Genomic DNA, 20,830 nt, shown 5'->3' with positions numbered 1-20,830 from the left:
CCTTGGCCTCCCAAAGTACTCACAGATATAAGCCACCATGCCCAGCCAATAAACTAGTTCTTGTAGTGCTTGAGTACTGGATACTTTAGTACCAACTAAAGAACACAGACAATTTAATTTAATTTAATTTAATTTTTTTTTTTTTTTTGAGACGAGTTTCTCTCTTGTTGCCCAGGCTGGAGTGCAGTGGTATGACCTCGGCTTACTGCAAACTTCACCTCCCAGGTTCAAGTGATTCTCCTGGCTGAGCCTTGCAAGTAGCTGGGATTACAGGCATGCACCACCATGCCCAGCTAATTTTGTATTTTTAGTAGAGATGGGGTTTCACTATATTGGCCAGGCTGGTTTTGAACCCCTGACCTCAGGTGATCCACCCACCTCGGCCTCCCAAAGTGCTGGGATTATAGGCATGAGCCACTGTGCCCGGCCTAATTTTTTATTTTATTTTATTTTATATTTTATATTTTATATTATTAATTTATTTTGTTTTTTGAGATGGAGTCTTGCTCTGTTGCCCAGGTTGGAGTGCAGTGGCACAATCTCAGCTTACTGCAACTTCCGCCTCCTGGGTTCAAACAATTCTCCTGTCTCAGCTTCCCAAGTAGCTGGGATTACAGATGCGTACCACCACACCCAGCTAATTTTTGTATTTTTAGTAGAGATGAGGTTTCTCCATGTTGCCTAGGCTGGTCTCGAACTCCTGACCTCAGGTGATTCCCCTGTCTCTGCCTCCCAAAATGTTAGGATTGCAGGCGTGAGGCACTGTGCCTGATGTGGGTTTTTTTTTTTTTTTTTTTGAGATGGAGTCTTCCTCTGTCCCCCAGGCTGGAGTGCAGTGGTGCGATCTTGGCTCACTGCAAGCTCTGCCTCCTGGGTTCACGCCATTCTCCTGCCTCAGCCTCCCGAGTAGCTGGGACTACAGGCACCCGCCACCACACCCGGCTAATTGTTTTGTATTTTTAGTAGAGACGGGGTTTCACTGTGTTAGCCAGGATGGTCTCGATCTCCTGACCTCGTGATCCGCCCGCCTTGGCCTCCCAAAGTGCTGGGATTACAGGCTTGAGCCACCGTGCCCGGCCTCGATCTGGTTTTTTAATATTATCTGCAGTTACATAGATGAAGGAATATATTTTACAGGTTTTTCTGTTGTTAGGAGGAAGGGGGCATTGCCTAAAGTAGTAAAGCTAATTTTAGGCAAACAGACCAAAGCTTAGACATTAAGCTTAGTTGCCTTTGGGGCTGTTGTTCTAAAATCACATAGATCCCTTTTTTTGGTTCTGTTTTTGCTTGGAATAGCTTTGGAACTACCACGTCCAAACTTGCAGCATATTTCTTTTGACTGTTCTAATAATAGCAAATTTTTGGTGTTTGAGGATAGGTTTAATTTTTGGAAATGGCAAAAAGCCGTTCAGAACAAAATGATTATTTTGGGCAGTTGAACTGTGTGACACTCAGAGATTTTCCAGATATACCAAGCAACGGAACTAAGTAAAATATGAAGCTTATAAAGTATATTTTAAAGGATAATTTTTATGTTTACGTACAAGTTCTAGTGTGTTGATTATGAAGCTTATAAAGTATATTTTAAAGGATAATTTTTGTGTTTACGTACAAGTTCTAGTGTGTTGATGTAAAGTAAGAAGACTCATTAACATAACATTTACAGCTGGGCACAGTGGCTCACGCCTGTAATCTCAGCACTTTGGGAGGCCGAGGCAGGCGAATCAGTTGAGGTCAGGAGTTTGAGACCAGCCTGGCCAACATGGTGAAACCCCGTCTCTACTGAAAATACAAAAAAATTAGCCAGGCATGGTGGCGGGTGCCTGTAATCCCAGATATTCAGAAGTCTGAGGTGGGAGAATCGATTGAACCTGGAAGGCAGAGGTTGCGGTGAGCCAAGATGGTGCTACTGCACTCTAGCCTTCCAGCCTGGGTGACAGTGACTCAGTTTCAAGACAACAACAAAAAATTTACAACTGCTGCAGATGATTAATTGTTACAGTTGGGAGGTGGGTAAATTCTCCCCCATTACTTCCAGCTATGGTGTTGGTCTCTCTTTTGCAAGCCTGGCTAGTTTAATGAATGCATATACATACCATGCCTGTTTCCTCACCTCAGGTTAGTTTTTGCCTGTCCAAAATGCTAGAGCAGTAAGGTCTGGGCTTAATATAGGATGTGGTTTTCTTAGGGGAAAGAAAAGTAGTTGGTTGGCTGGGCATGGTGGCTCAAGCTGTACTGCCAGCACTTTGGGAAGCCAAGGCGGGAGGATTGCCTGAGCCCAGGAGTACAAGACCAGCCTGGGCAACATGGTGAGACCTTTCTCTATTTAAAAAAAAGAAAGAAAAGGAGTTGGTAAAACAATTAGGAATGTGCTACTTAGAGATAAAGACTACAAGAGTGAGCCAGGGTGTACTTGGAACATTCTTGGGGAACAGATAAACAAAGCAGAGACTGCCAGCCAATTTCTCTTCACCCTGCTAGTTCGTTCACAAAGTAACTACCTGGTGTCTGATTTGTCCAGTGTCTCTCAGTGAAGCCAGTGTGACAAAGCCCCTTTTGTCACCTTTCTGACCAATAAGGGGTGAGGTGTGGGGCTTTCTTTAGCCTTGGGCTGGAGGATGTTGAATTTTCCCTTGGAAAAATGGAAAATAAAAACCTCATGGGAAATTGCTCTTTTTTTTTTTTGAGATGAAGTTTCGCTCTTGTTGCACAGGCTGGAGTGCAGTGGTGTGATGTTGGCTCACCACAACCTCCATCTCCCAGGTTCAAGCTATTCTCCTGCCTCAGCCTCATGAGTAGCTGGGATTACAGGCATGTGAGACCAGGCCCGGCTAATTTTGTCTTTTTAGTAGGGATGGACGTTTCTCCATGTTGGTCAGGCTGGTCTCGAACTCCCGACCCAGGTGATCTGCCTGCCTTAAGCCTTCCGAAGTGCTGGGATTACAGGTGTGAGCCACTGCGCCTGGCCTTTTTTTTTTTTTTTTTTTTTTTTTTTGAGAAGGAGTCTTGCTCTGTATCACAGGCTGGAGTGCAGTGGTATGATGTCAGCTCACTGCAACCTCCACCTCCCAGGTTCAAGCAATTCTCCTGCCTCAGCCTCTCAAGTAGCTGGGATTACAGGCACCTGCAACCATGCTCAGCTAATTTTTTAATTTTTTAGTAGAGACAGGCTTTCACCATGTTGGTCAGGCTGGTCTCCAACTCCTGACCTCAGGTGATCCACCTGCCTTGGCCTCTCAAAGTGTTGGGATTACAGGTGTGAGCCACTGTGTCCAGCCCAGAAATTGCTTATTTTTTTTTATTTTTTATTTTTTTGAGACGGAGTCTCACTTTGTTGCCCAGGCTGGAGTGCGGTGCCGCCATCTCGGCTCACTGCAAGCTCCGCCTCCCAGGTTCACGCCATTTTCCTGCCTCAGCCTCCCAGTAGCTGGGACTACAGGCACCTGCCACCACGCCTGGCTAATTTTTTGTAGTTTCACTGTGTTAGCTAGGATGGTCTCGATCTCCTGACCTCATGATCTGCCCGCCTCCGCCTCCCAAAGTGCTGGGATTACAGGCGTGAGCCACTGCGCCCGGCCCAGAAATTGCTTATTAATGAAAGAAATGTTACCCTGAAATCAAGACTTCTCAAAAATTGTTTATCTTGTTCATTAATGTTTTACTATCTGGGCCTCCCTTGTGCTTTGTTCTCCAAAACTCATGGTATCATACACTCGGGTATTTTACTTGATTTTGTTTTTATTTTTTTGTGTGTGTTTTTTGAGAGATGGTGTCTCACTTTGTTGCCCAGGTTGCAATGCAGTGGCACAGTCACGGCTCATTATAGCCTTTAACTCCTGGGCTTGAGGGATCCTCCCACCTCAGCCTCCCTAATGGCTAGGACTACAGGTGAGCACCACTGTGCCTGGCTGATTTTTAAATTTTATTTTATTTGTAGAGACAGGGTCTTGCTATGTTGCCCAGGCTGGTATCAAACTCCTGGCTTCAAGCAATACTCCTGCCTTGGCCTCCCAAAGTGCTGGGATTACAAGCATAAGCTACTGCCGTTGGTCCACTTGTGTATTGTCTATGACAAAGCCAGCTAAAAACCCACTACTTGAGGCTGGGTGCGGTGGCTCATGCCTATAATCCCAGCACTTTGGGAGGCCGAGGCAGGCGGATCACCTGAGGTCCGGAGTTTGAGGCCAGCCTGGCCAACATGGTAAAACCCTGTCTCTACTAAAAATACAAAAGTAGCTGCGTGTGGTGGTGCATGCCTGTAATCCTAGTTACTTGGGAGGCTGAGACAGGAGAATTGCTTGAACCTGGGAGGCAGAGGTTGCAGTGAGCTGAGATCATGCCACTGCACTCCAGCCTGGCGACAGAGTGAGACTCCGTCTCAAAAAAAGAAAAAAAATTATGTTCCAAGACCTCACCACACCCAATGAGAAGAAAGACCAAATCTTTCTGTTAATGGCAGCTAAATGGAAGGGCAGGTGGGTTCTTGGTGTTCATGCTGGCCTAAGCCCAAATTCCTGGGAGGCTGCCAGCAGGTATAGGGTAACTCTGGTCACCAGCAGTTGCTTCAGATGCCACTGCAGTAACCAGATATGACACAGGAGAGACCCAGGCAAATGTGAGAGTGGGTTAACTGTGCTGTGAATAGGAGTAACCTCAGATGAAAGCTGGGGCTTACTCAGCTACAAAAAGTTGGAAAGCTTCCCCTGCCTTCATGAGGTGCCATTGTAAGCTAGTGTGATGGTAAAATTCCCACAACACCCGTCTGGCTGCCCATGTTAAGTTGATAAAGTCAAGACCTTTTCTAAGGGTTAATAAATGGAGTTAATCCCCAAGTACAAATTTGGACTGTTTCAGAGATGTGAATACAGCTGTGATGGAGTTGCTCATCATGGCTTACGCACTGAAGACTGCCTGTGCCAGGAATATTATTGGGGTCATCCCCTACTTCCCCTACAGCAAGCAGAGCAAGATGAGGAAGAGAGGTTCCATTGTGTGCAAGCTGCTAGCGTCCATGCTGGCAAAAGCAGGTGAGTGTACGCCGGGGCCCTGGGGTTCCAGCATGATCCTTTAGGGCTCTTTCCTAGTTGGGCTTAGTTCATACCTCAGATACCCAATTTGGGATCTGAGTGTTTGTTTCCTTTTGAACAGTTTTGGCTAAGGATATGTGAGCTTGGTTAGAAATTCTATTTTTTCCCTTATTCACTTCGTCTTACTTTAGAATACCATTGCTTTAATGTCTTCTCTTCTCTGTCATCTGTCACATATCTTCTGTTTCATCTTGTCTTTGTTAAATTCTTAGCTGGCAGTCTTGGCATTCTTATGTGATCTTTTGATCTTCAGGTCTGGATTTCTGTACCTGCTTTGTTAGCTAAATTCCATTTTTGTTCATAGTATTCAAGCTGGATTTTCTTTTACTGCCTCTCCCCCACCTTTGCCTTCCTACATGGCAGCTCATTTTCATTGCTTTATTCTCCTTATGTAACGGGGGCACACTTTCTGGCCTGTAAATCAATGTAGTATTTTACATTTGGGTTTCTATTCATCTGATGTCTATTCTAAAACTTTGACATGTATTTGTGTCCTCAGAATGAAATGTATGGTCCTCCCTCGATATCCTTGTAGGATTGGTTCCAGGAACCCATCTCCCCCTTCCCCCGCTCCTCAGCAGATACCGAAACCCACAGATACTCAAGTCTTTCATATAAAATGCCATAGTATTTGCATATAACCAACACAATCATCTGGAGATTATTTATAAATACCGAATACCGTATAAATACTATGTAAATTGTTGTTATGCTGTTTTGTTTAGGGAATAATGACGAGAAAAAAAATTTCATGCCTGCTCAGTACAGACACAACCATTGTAGGCCTAACTACATTTTCAGTCTGTGTTTGGTTGAATCCACACGTGGAACCCGTAGATCCAGATGGTCAACTGTATATGAATTTCATTCTGTCCAAAAAAGTATAATATTTCTGGAAAGAACAAGTAATACTGGTTCTGTGCTCTGGAAGTTCTGCTGTGACCTTTGACCATTTGCAATGTGTTTATATATGTACCTTTTCCTCTTCAGTACTCTTGATTATAAGAGTATCTCTTCACTGTTTTTCTGTAAGAGTACTTGAAACATTCTTTATTACATACAGAAATTATTCTAAACTTCAATATCTTTGTGTTACATGAGTTTCTTTTCTTCTAATATGTATATTACTTTGCTTTTGTGTTCTTACTACTTTTTGCCTTCGCTGCAGTTCTTCATCCTTTCTTTCAAGATTCTTTAATAAAGGCCTTACTGTTTTTTACATCTCTTTGGTATTAATTCCATATTCATAGTTTTGCTTCTGCCACATTATTCTTTTCTCAATTTTCTGGACCAAGCCAATAGTCAATAATTCCCACTTTCTCAGCTTTAGTTCTTTGTCTATGTGGAAGGTTGTAGCCTTCTCTACATTGGAAGGTTGTAGTCTTCTCCACATTAAGGCTTTATTAAGATTAACAATCAAGCCTGTGATTGCAGTGCTTAATCACAGCACCCCCTGTCTTCAGTCTGCTGGTAGGAAGCAGGAGTTGAGCATATAGTTTAGGTCCACTGTAGCCATTAACCTGTAGGGGTGAACGTTGTAATTTTTTGTTTTAAAATTTCAGGTTTAACTCACATTATCACTATGGATCTTCATCAAAAGGAAATACAAGGCTTTTTCAGCTTTCCCGTGGACAACCTTAGAGCCTCACCTTTCCTGCTTCAGTATATCCAGGAAGAAGTGAGGAACCACCAGCAAACACCCCATTGTCCTCAAAAGAGATCTTATTTAGTTTTTCTCTGGTATCAGATTTTGATATTGAAAGGTGCATCAAATGAGCTCTCCCTTAAGTCGCAATGCCTGAGGCAGCAGACAGGGTCAGCTTTAGTCGTGGAGGATCATAGCTTTAAAAGACACTAAAAATGGATTTTTTTCCTACGTATCTTTAGCAATTTGCTTATGTTTTCTAAAATGAAGGTTTTAATACGAATTACTTTTTAAAAATTCTTGATGGAGTGCTTTTTGCAATGATGTTAATTGACAAATATTGAAAAATCTAAAACTTGTTGCTAAAATTCTGGCATATTTGATGACTAGTTTGGATCATTGTTATAAGAACTTGAATACCAGCATCCAGGTGTTATTTTCTGATAACTTTTCAGTATTTTCTATTTTTCCTTCAAATCTAGATTCCAAATTACAGAAATGCAGTCATTGTAGCTAAGTCTCCTGATGCTGCAAAGAGGTAAGTAAGCTAGATATGGGTCTTGATCCCTCCTGAGCGCTCCCAAAGTCAGAATGAGCTGCTTTGGAATCCAGAGGCTGTCACTCGTGGCCTGTGAAAACCTATTGGCTCTCATGTTAACCCCTCCCTCATTGCCATGTCCCATGCCACACACAGCTTTATCTCCAGCCTCCAGACAACACACATGATTGCTGAGTTGCTCAGCTTTCCTCTTGGGAAACAAAGTTCCTTCAAGTTCCCAGAGAAAGGAAATCAATGAGGCTATGAGCATTTTTCAGCGAATAGTTTTTTTGTTTTGTTTTGTTTTGTTTTTTGTTTTGTTTTGTTTTGAGACGGAGTCTCATTCTGTCGCCCAGACTGGAGTGCAATGGCCTGATCTCGGCTCACTGCAACCTCCGCCTCCTGGGTTCAAGCACATCTCCTGCCTCAGCCTCCCCAGTAGCTGGGATTACAGGCACCTGCCACCACTCCTGACTCATTTTTTGTATTTTTTTTTTTTTTTTTTGAGATGGAGTCTGGCTCTGTCGCCCAGGCTGGAGTGCAGTGGCCAGATCTCAGCTCACTGCAAGCTCGGCCTCCCGGGTTTACGCCATTCTCTTGCCTCAGCCTCCCGAGTAGCTGGGACTACAGGCGCCCGCCACCTCGCCCGGCTAGTTTTTTGTATTTTTTAGTGGAGACGGGGTTTCACCGTGTTAGCCAGGATGGTCTCGATCTCCTGACCTTGTGATCCACCCGTCTCGGCCTCCCAAAGTGCTGGGATTACAGGCTTGAGCCACCGCGCCCGGCCCATTTTTTGTATTTTTAGTAGAGATGGGGTTTCACCATGTTCACCAGACTAGTCTTGAACTCCTGACCTCAAGTGATCTTGGTCTCTCAAAGTGCTGGGATTACAGGTGTGAGCCACTGTGCCCGGCCCAGGCAATGGTTTTTAACGTTGTTCTTTCTTCTGAAGATGACTATTAAGAATATTGGACAAAGGATAGAATCAAAATTATCTAGAATCAGGGCTGGGCGGGTTGGCTTACGCCTGTAATTCCAGCACTTTGGGAGGCCAAAGTGGGAGATCACTTGAGCCCAGGGGTTCAAGACCGGCCTGGGTAACGTAGTGAGACCCTGTCTCTACAAAAATACAAAAATTAGCCAGTTGTGGTAACATATGCCTGTGGTACCAGCTACTTGGGAGGTTGAGCTGGGAGGATCACCTGAGCCCCAGGAGGTTGAGGCTGCAGTGAGCCATGTTGACGCCACTGCACTCCAGCCTAGGTGACAGTGAGACCTTGTCTCAAAAAAAAAAAAAAAAAAAATGTGTAGAATCAGATACAATCCCAGACGCTAACTCATGTGCCCTTTGAGGCATTTACATTCTGACCTGGGCCTCACATTCTCGTTTATATAAATAAGGCCTTTGTATGTCCCTGAAATGTTAAATATTTTCATTTTATGGTTAAAAAGTGATGCAGTAGTGATGTGTGGAATTTCTTCCTGTCAGTTTCACGATTTCCCTTTGTCCTTCTAGGGCCCAGTCCTATGCGGAGAGACTGCGTCTGGGTTTGGCTGTCATCCACGGGGAAGCTCAGTGCACGGAACTGGACATGGACGATGGTCGTCACTCCCCGCCTATGGTCAAAAATGCGACTGTGCACCCAGGCCTGGAGTTGCCGTGTAAGATGAGCTCTGTGTTTTTATTTTAGTTGTAAATTGAAGAAAGTTTTTTTGTTTTTGTTGTTGTTGTTTTGTTTTTTTTTTGAGACAGAGTCTCACTCTGTCGCCCAGGCTGGAGTGCAGTGGCGTGATCTCGGCTCACTGCAACCTCTGCCTCCTGGGTTCAAGCAATTCTCCTGCCTCAGCCTCCTGAGTGGCTGGGATTACAGGTGTGTGCCACCACACCCAGCTAGAAATGTATTTTTAGTAGAGACAGGGTTTCACCATGTTGGCCAGGCTGTTCTCAAACTCCAGACCTCATGATCTGCTCGCCTTGGCCTCCAGAGTGGTGGAATTACAGGCATGATCCACTGTGCCTGGCCCTGAAGAAAGTTTTAAGTAGTATGAATGACTAGGAGTTATCAACTATGTAGATACATGCTGTCTTGTTGTTTTTAAATAATGGAATGGTATTTGCTATCCTCCACCTTTTTTATTTTTTGAGAAAGGATCTGACTCTGTTGCTCAGCCTGGAGTACAGTGGCACAGTCATGGCTCACTGCAGCCTCGACCTCCTGGGCACAAGTGATTCTCCCACCTCCACCTCCTGGGTAGCTGGGACTCTAGGGGTACACTACCATGCCTGGATAGTTTTCTTTTCTTTTTTTTTTTTTAATAGAGACGGGGTCTCCCTACATTACCCAGGCTGGTTTGGAACTTCTGTGCTCAAACAGTCCTGCTGTCGTGACCTCCCAAAATGCCAAGATTACATAAGATTATGGATGTGAGCCACCATGCCAGGCCCGATTTCCTCTTTTGTAAAAGGGAGTTGTGTTGTACGCATTTGTAGGCTGTGTATGGACAGTTCTGCGTAGCACTCAGCATTCAGACAGTATTTGGTAATTTTTGCTTTAGTAAAAAAGTTGTATGTGATGGTGTGAAATCTTAAGCTTTTATATTATGGTAAGCTGGGTGACATCTGTTGATCAAATACCAGGCTTTGGGGATCAGGTAACTTTTATTTGTATTTATTTATTTATTTTGAGATGGAGTCTCGCTCTGTCGCCAGGCTGGAGTGCAGTGGTGCAATCTTGGCTCACTACAACCTCCTCCTCTCGGGTTCAAGTGCGTCTCCTGTCTCAGTCTCCCCAGTAGCTGGACCTATAGGTGTGTGCCAACACGCCCAGCTAATTTTTGTATTTTTATTATTTATTTATTTTTATTTATTTATTTATTTATTTATTTGAGACGGAGTCTCGCTCTGTCGCCCAGGCTAGAGTGCAGTGGTACGATCTCGGCTCACTGCAGGCTCCACCTCCTGGGTTCACGCCATTCTCCTGCCTCAGCCTCCCGAGTAGCTGGGACTACAGGCACCTGCCACCACACCCAGCTAATTTTTTGTATTTTTAGTAGAGATGGGGCTTCACCGCGTTAGCCAGGATGGTCTTGATCTCCTGACCTCGTGATCCACCTGCCTCGGCCTCCCAAAGTGCTGAGATTACAGGCGTGAGCCACTGCGCCTAGCCGATTTTTGTATTTTTAGTAGAGACGAAGTTTCACCTTATTGGCCAGGATGTTCTCTATCTCTTGACATTGTGATCTGCCTGCCTTGGCCTCCCAAAGTGCTGGGATTACAGGCATGAGCCACTGCACCCAGCCTATTTTTTAAAATTTTGTTTAAGACTGAACTCGTTCTGTTGCCCAGGCTCTAGTACAGTCGTGTGATCTTGGCTCACTGCAGCCTCCGCCTCTTGGGTTCAAGCAGTTCTCCTGTCTCAGCCTCCTGAGTAGCTGTGACTTCAGGCACACACCACCATACCCGGCTAATTTTTATATTTTTAGTAGAGACAGGGTTTTACCATGTTGGTCAGGCAGGTCTTGAACTGCTAACCTCAGGTCATCCACCTGCCTCGGCCTCCCAGTGTGCTGGGATTACAGGTGTGAGCCACCATGCCAAGCCATAGTCTGCTTTTTTAGCTTTTTATTTTAAACTGACCTTAGACTTAAAGTTGAAAGAATAGTACAGATTTCCAGCATATGCTCTTCACTCAGAGTCCCCAAATTTAACGTTTATATACTTGGGTTTTTTTTTCACCATTTGAGGGTGAGTAGCAGACGTAATGTCCCTTCATTTCTCAATACCTACATCTATATATGTAAAGACAAAAGACTCTCTTATATAATCAGAGTATCATTGTCAGACTCAGGAAGCTAACATTGCTGTAACACTGTAATTTACAGACCTTACTTAGGTTTCACCAGTGGTCCCAGCAGTGTCCTTTAGAACAAAAGAATAAACTTGTTTTCTTGTCCAAGACCTAACCCAGGATCACACATTGCATTTAGTTGTCATTTCTTTTTAGTCTCATTTAATCTGGAATGGCTGCTCTATTCTTTGTTTTTCTAATGACCTTGATACTTTTGAACAGTGCGATCAAGTAATTTTGTAGACTATCCCTTAATTGGGGCTTGTTTATGTCCTCAGGATTAGATTCAGGTTATGCATTTTTGGCAGAAAATCACAGGAGACACGTGATGTGTCCCATTGCTGGTGACGTGCATTCTGATAAGTTGGTTAAGGTTTCTCTGGCAGGTTTCTCCACTGTAAAGTTATTCTTTTTTTTTCCCCCTTTGTAATTAAGACTACGTTTTAACTGTGAATATTCTATTCAAAAAAAAAAAAATTAGCCGGGCGTGGTGGTGGGCGCTGTAGTCCCAGCTACTTGGGAGGCTGAGGCAGGAGAATGGCCTGAACCCGGGGGGCGGAGCTTGCAGTGAGCCGAGATCGCGCCACTGCACTCCAGCCTGGGCGACAGAACGAGACTCCATCTCAAAAAACAAAAAAAAAATGTCAACCAGATAATGTGCTGATGTTCTAACAAGGTTCAAGGATAGCACATCTCACATGTGAGCGTGAACACCCAATGATCACACTTAGGAACTATAAAAGGATCTGTCTGATAGCATTTTACCCAGAAGAAAGAACTACTTTCTCTCTCTCCATCTCTTTTTTTTTTTAGACAAGAATCTCACTCTGTCGCCCAGGTGACTGGAGTGCAGTCACCATCTCGGCTCACTGCAACCTCTGCCTCCTGGGTTCAAGCAATTCTCCTGCCTCAGCCTCCTGAGTAGATGGGATTGCAGATGTGTGTCACCATGCCTAGCTAATTTTTTTTTTTTTTGAGACGGAGTCTGGCTCTGTCACCCAGGCTGGAGTGCAGTGGCCGGATCTCAGCTCACTGCAAGCTCCTCCTCTCGGGTTTAGGCCATTCTCCTGCCTCAGCCTCTGGAGTAGCTGGGACTACAGGCGCCCACCACCTCGCCCGGCTAGTTTTGTATTTTTTAGTAGAGACGGGGTTTCACCGTGTTAGCCAGGATGGTCTCGATCTCCTGACCTCGTGATCCGCCCGTCTCGGCCTCCCAAAGTGCTGGGATTACAGGCTTGAGCCACCGCGCCCGGCCGCTAATTTTTGTATTATTAGTAGAGACGGGGTTTCACCATGTCAGCCAGGCTGGTCTCGATCTCCTGATTTCAGATGATCCACCTGTCTCGGCCTCCAAAAGTGCTGGGATTACAGGTGTGAGCCACCATGCCCAGCTGAAATAACTACTTTCAAAATTGTAGTTGCCTTTCTCAAACCCTGCCACTGTGTTACCAGATAATTTTTGTAATACTTATAAATCCTTGTTTTCTTTTTCTCAGTTTTCACAGCATCTTCGCCAGCAGTAGATTCATCTCAAAAAAAAAAAAAAAAAAACCCACTTTCTTTGCTTATCCATAAAAGCAACTCCTTATCCATTACAGTTTTATCATAAGATTGAAGCAGCCCAGTCACAGCTTCAAGTCCCACTTCTAATTCTAGTTCTTTTGCTATTTCCACCACATCTGCAGTTACTTCTACCATGGAGGCCCTAAGCTCCTCAGAGTCATCCATGAGGGTTAGAATCAACTTCTTCCAAACTCTTGTTAATGTTGATATTTTGACCTCCTCCCCTGAATCACGAATGTTCTTCATGGCGTCTAAAACGGTGCATCCTTTCCGGAGATTTTCAATTTACTTTGTCTGGATCCTTCAGAGGAATCACTATCTATGACATCTGTTGTCTTATAAAATGCATTTCTTTTACTTTCTTTCTTTCTTTTTTTGATATAGAGTCTTGCTCTGTCACCTAGGCTGGAGTACAGTGGTGCGATCTCAGCTCACTGCAACCTCCGCTTTCCCAGTTCAAGTGATCCTTGAATTTCTCTCGAATTTCTGGGATTGTGGGTGTACCCCACCACGCCCAGCTGATTTTTGTATTTTTAATAGAGACAGGGTGTCACCATGTTGGCCAGGCTGGTCTCAAACTCCTGACCTCAGGTGATCTGCCTGCCTCGGCCTCCCAAAGTGCTGGGATTATAGGAGTGAGCCACCAGGCCCAGCCAAATGTATTTCTTTTTATTTTATTTTAGAGGCAGGTCTCTGTCTGCTGTCCGGGCTGGAGTACAGTGACAGGGTCTCCCTCTCTCGCCCAGACATGGAGTGCAGTGGTGCGACCACTGCTCACTGCAGCTTCTGTCTCCTAGGCTTAGGTGATCCTCCCACCTCAGCCTCCCGAGTAGCTTGGAAGCTGAGACCACAGGTGCATGCTGCCACACCTGACTAAGTTTTGTAGAAATGGGGTTTTGCCATGTTGTCCAGGCTGGTCTTGAACTCCTGGGCTCAAGCAATCAACCCACCTTGGCCTCCCAAAGTGCTAGGATCAGAGGTATGAGCCACTGTGCCCAGCTGATTTTTCGAAATTTTTAGTAGAGACAGGGTCTTGTCTTGTTGTCCAGGCTGGTATCTAATTCATGGGCTCAAGTAATCCTCCCGCCTCAGCCTGTATTCTTGACAGTGTGGGAGGGGGAGGTGGGAGGATCACCTTACCATTATTACTCTTTTTTTTTTTTTGAGATGGAGTCTCACTCTGTCGCCCAGGCTGGAGTGCAGTGGCACGGTCTTGGCTCACTGCAACCTCCTCCTCCCGGGTTCACGCCATTCTGCCTCAGCCTCCTGAGTAGCTGGGACTACAGGCGCCTGTCACCACGCCCGGCTAATTTGTTGTATTTTTAGTAGAGACGGGATTTCACCGTGTTAGCCAGGATAGTCTCAATCTCCTGACCTTGTGATCCGCCCGCCTCGGCCTCCCAAAGTGCTAGAATTACAGGCGTGAGCCACCGCACCTGGCCTATTATTATTGTTAATAATAAGATTTGGAAGTTGAAATTACTCCTTGATCAATGGGCTGCAGAATGGATGTTGTATTAGTGGGCATGAAAACAAGGCAAATCTCCTTGTATATCTCCGTCAGAGCTGTTGAAAGACTATTGTTTGATATATATATATTTTGAGATGGAGTCTTGCTGTGTTGCCCAGGCTGGAGTGCAGTGACACAATCTCGGCTCCCCACAACCTTCACCTCCCAGTTTCAAGCGATTCTCCTGCCTCAGCCTCCTGAGTAGCTGGGATTACAGGCATGCTGTAATTAGCCATGGCTGGCTAATTTTGTATTTTTAGCAGAGATGAGGTTTCACCATGTTGGTCAGGCTGGTCATTAACTCCTGACCTCAAGTGATCTAACTGCCTCAGCCTCCCAAAGTGCTAGGATTACATGTGTGAGCCACTGCGCCTGGCCTGTTGTTCGATACTGTTTGAACTTTTATCAATTATCTTGGTTAGATCTTGTGAGTAACTTATTGCAGCTTCTACATGAGCACGTACTGCTTCACCTTGCACTCTTAGGTCACGGAAATGGCTTCTTTCCTTAAACTTCATGAACCAGCCTTGCTCTGGATTAGGCTTTGGCTTAAGGGAATTTTGTGGCTGGTTTGATCTTCTATCCAGATCACTCAGACTTCTCTGGTTCAGTAATAAGGCTGTTTTATTTTCTCATCATTCGTGTGTTCCCTGGAGTCAAATTTTTAGTGTCCTTCATGAACTTTTCCTTTGCATTCACAACCTGGATGTTTGACTAAAGAGGTTTAGCTTTTGGCTCTTGACACACTAAGCTTGATTATTTGTAGCTTTTGATTTAAAGTGAGAGACATGGGGCTCTTCCTTTCACTTGAACACTTACAGGCCATTGGAGGGTTATTGGCCTAATTTCAATATATTATATCTCGGAATAGGGAGGTCCAATAAGAGGAAGAGAGACGGGAACAGCAGGTCAGTGGAGCAGTCAGAATACACATTTACTAAGTTTGTTGTCTTTTTTTTGTTGTTGTTGTTGGTGACGGAATTTTGCTCTGGATCTCGGCTCACTGCAACCTCTGCCTCCCGGGTCCAAGTAATTCTCCTGCCTCAGCCTCCTGAGTAACTGGGATTACAGGCGCACTCTACCACACCTGGCTAATTTTTGTATTTTCAGTAAAGACAGGGTTTCACCATGTTGGTCATGCTGGTCTTGAACTCCTGACCTCATGATCCACCTGCCTTGGCCTCCCAAAGTGCTGGGATTACAGGTGTGAGCCACCACTGCACCCAGCCAGTTTGCTGTCTTATGTGATCTTGGTTCATGCTGCCCCAAAACAATTGCAGTAGTAATATCAAAGATCACTGGTTACAGATACCAGAAAAAAACGTAACAATAATGAAAAAAGTGGAAATATTGTAAGAATTACCAAAATGTGACACAGAAACATGAAATGAGCACATGCTGTTAGAAAAATGGCTCCCAGGCTGGGCACGGTGGCTCATGCCTGTAGTCCCAACACTTTGGGAGGCCAGAGTGGCAGGATCACTTGAGCCCAGGAGTTCGAGACCAGCCTGGGCAACATGGTGAAACCTCGTCTCTACAAAAAATATAAAAAATTAGCCAGGTGTGGCATGCACCTGTGGTCCCAGCTATTCCGCAGGCTGAGGTGGGAGGTTGCCTTGAGCCCAGGAGGCAGAGGTTGCAGTGAGCCGAGATCGCACCACTGCACTCCAGCCTGGGTTATAGAGCGAGACCCTGTCTTTAAAAAAAGGAAAAAAAAGAGAGAGAGAAAAGTGGCGCCCATAGACTTGCTTGACACAGGGTTGCCACAAACTTCAATTTGTAAAAATTGTATTATCTGGTAATCTAGCACTTTGGGAGGCTGAGGTGGGCGCATCAACTGAGGTCAGGAGCTCGAGACCAACCTGGCCAACATGGTGAAACCCTGTCTCTACTAGAAATACAAAAAAAAAAAAATTAGCTGGGCATGGTGGTGTGTGCCTGTAGTCCCAGCTACTTGGGAGGCTGAATCAGGAGAATCACTTGAACCTGAGAGGCAGAGGTTGGAGTGAACCGAGATCGTGCCACTGCACTCCAACCGGGGCAACAAAGAGCCCTGCCCTGCCCTGCCCTGCCCTGCCCTGCGTGCAGTAGCACGATCTTGGCTCGCTGCAACCTTTGCTTTCCAGGTTCCAGTGATTCTTGTGACTCATTCTCTCAAGTTTCTGGGATTATAGGCATGCCCCACCACGCCTGGCTAATTTTTGTGTTTTTAGTAGAGACAGGGTTTCGCCATATTGGCCAGACTGGTCTCCAACTCCTGACCTCAGGTGATCCGCCTGCCTCGGCCTCCAAAGTGCTGGGATTACAGATGTGAGCCTCCACACCCAGCCTACTTTTATTTTAATGCTCAGTTTGTCTCATATTTGGCCAGAGAGAGCTCCTTCCAGCTGCCTCCTGTGTTCTTTGACATGTCCCCATCACTTTTGGAGACTCCCTTACTTTTCTGCTGTAACTACGCCCCGTGTTCATCTTGTAATTTCTTAGCACTGCACTTGGCCATTTCTCCAAGGAGCCCTTATACCTTTAGTTGGAGAATGGTATTTATTTATTTTTAAAAATCAGTCAGGCCAGGCACAGTGGCTCACGCCTGTAATCCCAGCACTTTGGGAGGCCGAGGAGGGCGGATCACGAGGTCAGCCTGGCCAACATGGTGAAACCCCATCTCTACTAAAAATACAAAAATTAGCCGAGCATGGTGGCGGTCACCTGTAATCCCAGCTACTCAGGAGGCTGAGGCAGGAGAATCACTTGAACCCAGGAGGCGGAGGTTGCAGTGAGCCAAGATGGTGCCACTGTATTCCAACCTGGGTGACAGAGCAAAACTCTGTCTAGGAAAAAAAATAAATTGGTCAAGTTTAGCAGTGCTGGAATGTATGCCAACTTTTTAGTGACACTAATATTAATAAGTATTGATAACCCATTAGCATCAGACCAGCTGAGAATGGTATTTAGAAACCAAGATTTGGGGCCAGGCGTGGTGGCTCACGCCTATAATCCCAACACTTTGGGAGGCCGAGGTGGGCGGATCACGAGGTCAGGAGATCAAGACCATCCTGGCTGACACGGTGAAACCCCATCTCTACTAAAAATACAAAAAATTAGCCGGGCGTGGTGGCAGGCGCCTGTAGTCCCAGCTACTCGGGAGGCTGAGGCGGGAGAATGGCGTTAACCCGGAGGCAGAGCGTGCAGTGAGCGGAGATCGCGCCATTGCACTCCAGCCTGGGCGACAGAGCAAGACTCAGTCTCAAAAAAAAAAAAAAAAAAGAAACCAAGATTTGGGCTCAGGGTGGACATGCTCAGTTACCAGACGTTACTGTGAGTGACCTTGACTTATGTCCTTTTGTAAGCGGCTGAGTATGTTGCAGGATAATGACCAAGAAATAGGCTGGTTGTGGTGGCTCACACCTGTAATCCCAGCACTTTGGGAGGCCTAGGCAGACAGATCACGAGGTCAGGAGTTCGAGACCAGCCTGACCAACATGGTGAAACCCTGTCTGTACTAAAAATACAAAAATTAGCCAGGCGTGGTGTCACACATCTGTAATCCCAGCTGCTTGGAAGGCTGAAGCAGGAGAATTGCTTGAACCTGGGAGGCAGAGGTTGCAGTTGCAGTTGCAGTGAGCTGAGATCACGCCACTATACTCCAGCCTGGGTGACAGAGTGATACTCTTATCTCAAAAGAAAAAAAAAAAAAAAGACTGAGAAATAAAATTACTGGGTCAGAGGTTACTTTGATAGATGTTGTATTATCACAGTATTTTATATGGTGAGATTATTTATTCTGAGGATGTTGCTTTGTTGCTTAACGGTCATAACCATGGTTTCCCTGGCAGTCATCTTTATGAGTCATAGGAAAAGAATGCATTACTTCTAGACATACTGGTGTGTTTACATTGCAACTTCCACAGTTATCATCACATTGCTTTGTGTGACTCTAATAGGCTTAGCCAAGAACATTCTGAAAAAATTATTTCTTGTATGTGTAATAAATTGCGCCTCCTAAATTTAAATATGCTTTACATCTGTATGTCAGTTATCTAGTGGGTTCCAGTGGTTCATTTGTTGGTAATTTAGTTTAAGATCTTAGAATGGTTATGACAGAATAAATATTCAACCTGAGAACCTTTGCATTTTTTAGGGAGATGAACTATTTTATTTTCCTCAAATCCATTCTTTTTTTTTTGAGATGGAGTCTTGCTCTGTCACCCAGACTAGAGTGCAATGGTGCGATTCCAGCTCACTGCCACCTCCACCTCCCGGGTTCAAGCGATTCTCCTGCCTCATCCTCCCAAGTAGCTGGGATTACAGGTGCCTGACACTGCCCCCAGCTAATTTTTTTGTATTTTTAGTAGAGACGGCGTTTCACCATCTTGGCCAGGCTGGTCTCGATCTGCTGACCTCATGATCCCCATGCCTTGGCCTCTCAAAGTGCTGGGATTACAGGCGTGAGCCACCGCACCTGACCAAACCCATTATTTAGAGCACTACTTCTTGCCCACGGGTGAGTTTTGCCTCATGGTGGATATTTGGCAGTGTCTGGAGATGTTTCTGGTTGTCACAACCATGGGAGCTGGGGTGCTGCTGGCATCTCGTAGGTAAAGGCCGTGATGCTCAGCATCCTGCAGTGTGATAATCACCTAGTCCAAAATGTCAGTAGTGCTAAGGCTGAGAAGCTCATTTTAGAGTGATTTGTTAAAAGAGAAGTTGTATGAATGAAGGAGTGAAACCTTAAATCTTTTCCATCTTATAGGTAGGCTTGATACAGATGATGGGCAAGGGCATCTAACAAACTTGAAAAGATTATATGTCGGGGGTTCTGCTAAAGAAGACTACATTTGCCACAGGGGTGAAAAGTAAGAGTTTGGATCACAAAAGAGAGGAGGTGACTTTTTCTGGCTCGCTTTTCCTGGCTTGTTAATTTCACAAGTGAAGATGTGGTTTTCACCACTGAAGTGAAAACAGACATTGGCACCTCTTGAGCATCTGTTAAATGTAAATTTTGATTTGTTTGCATGTAGATAGGGGTTGTGAGCTTGAAATCAGTTCATTTCTGTTCTACAGAAGACCTCATTTTATTTCCTCATTTAATTTATTTGTTTATTTTTCTGAGATGGAGTCTCATTCTGTCACCCAGACTGGGGTGCAGTGGGCGATCTCAGCCCACTGCAACCTCCGCTTCCCGGGTTCAAGCAATTCTCCTGCCTCAGCCTCCCAAGTAACTGGGATTATGAGCATGAGCCACCACACTCAGCTAATTTTTGTATTTGTTTTGTTTTGTTCTTGTTTTGAGACGGAGTTTTGCTCTTGTTGCCCAGGCTGGAGTGCAGTGGTGCGAACTTGGCTCACGGCAACCTCTGCCTTTGGGGTTCAAGCGATTCTCCTACCTTAGCCTCCTGAGTAGCTGGGATTATAGGCATTCACCACCATGCCTGGCTAATTTTGTATTTTTAGTGGAGATGGAGTTTCTCTGTGTTGGTCAGGCTAGTCTCAAACACCTAACCTCAGGGTGATCCACCTGGCTTGGCCTCCCAAAGTGCTGGGATTACAGGCATGAGCCACCACGCCTGTTTTTTTTTTTTTTTCTTTTTTCTTTCAGACAGAGTCTTGCTCTGTCGGCCAGGCTGGAGTGCAGTGGCACAATGTCAGCTCACTCCAACCTCCACCTCCCAGGCTCAAGCAGTTCTTCTGCCTCAGCCTCCCAAGTAGCTGGGATTACAGGTGTGTGCCACCACACCCAGCTAATTTTTGTATTTTTAGTAGAGACAGGGTTTCACCACTTTGGCCAGGCTGGTCTCAAACTCCTGATCTCAGGTAATCTGCCCATCTCGGCCTCCAAAAGTGTTGCGATCACAGGCATGAGCCACCACGCCCAGCCACTCATCTCTTTCTAATGTCAGTTTGTGGATATGGTTTGCCATTTCATTGAACTAGAAATAAACAAAGGTCAAAATGGGTAAGGAATGAATTTGCTCATAGTTCTTTTTTGCTGTTTACTTTAGCAGAGGAAGGTTTGGTTAATTGGCTCCCAGGAAAGAGTAAACGTGTGCATATGTGTGCAGGTGCTTGTACTTGTGATGGAAGCGTTCGTAAGGTAAGGAGGGTTGTCAGTGCAGCTTTATTTTACTTGGAAAATGCTACCTTTAAAAGCAAAAGACAACTTCCTGCTTCCGTCATAGAAACATTGTAAATCATTTGATGAATTGGAGACATTTTCACTGCAGTTGATGTAGTTTTCACAGTGATTTCTGGCCACAAGTAAGGTTGCACAATTCATTGTATTCATGGATTAGATTTTGTTTGATAAAATGGAAAGAGAGCAGAATCTAAACTTAGGGTAGTTTTAGCACTCTATTCTTGACCTTGTATGAAAACTGAAATTTTTAGTGTTTTATTTTTTGGGTAAGCTATTCAGAAACTGTTGGCCTGTGAGGTACTAGTCATTTTTTTCTACCCTGTAATAGTAAAGTCTGTCTCTGTTTTGTGGCAGCCACCAAATTATGTGTTCACTTTTATCCAGAACCTAAAGGCAGGATCAGCAGGGAATGAGTGTGCTGGGCAGAAAGCCTTTCTTTTTAGCCTTTTTTAGCCTCCCTCGTAGCTGTGCTTAGGTTTTTCTTTTTTTTCTTTTTTTTTTTTTTG

General features: G+C 45.0%; 1 protein-coding gene and 1 non-coding gene across 3 annotated transcripts in view; one reads left to right on the top strand and one right to left on the bottom strand.

Annotated features, from left to right (window-relative positions):
• The window catches only part of PRPSAP1 (phosphoribosyl pyrophosphate synthetase associated protein 1), a 40,140-nt gene that overhangs the window by 12,911 nt on the left and 6,399 nt on the right, over positions 1–20,830 (top strand). For both annotated transcript variants that reach the window (XM_026455913.1, XM_026455914.2), the window contains exons 3-6: positions 4,855–5,027; positions 6,650–6,765; positions 7,215–7,270; positions 8,787–8,932. In XM_026455913.1, coding sequence (XP_026311698.1) covers positions 4,874–5,027; positions 6,650–6,765; positions 7,215–7,270; positions 8,787–8,932 — 472 coding nt within the window. In that variant the 5' untranslated portion in view covers positions 4,855–4,873. The remainder of the gene's footprint in view (positions 1–4,854; positions 5,028–6,649; positions 6,766–7,214; positions 7,271–8,786; positions 8,933–20,830) is intronic.
• LOC111542610 lies at positions 11,761–11,864 on the bottom strand. Its single transcript, XR_002731612.1, has one exon. It is a non-coding gene; the product is annotated as a small nucleolar RNA U13 (small nucleolar RNA).

This window comes from Piliocolobus tephrosceles, chromosome 16 (assembly GCF_002776525.5).
Source record: "Piliocolobus tephrosceles isolate RC106 chromosome 16, ASM277652v3, whole genome shotgun sequence".
Lineage (NCBI taxonomy): Eukaryota > Metazoa > Chordata > Mammalia > Primates > Cercopithecidae > Piliocolobus > Piliocolobus tephrosceles.
The sequence above is the reverse complement of the archived record's forward strand: the minus strand, read 5'-3'. Positions and strand labels throughout refer to the sequence as shown.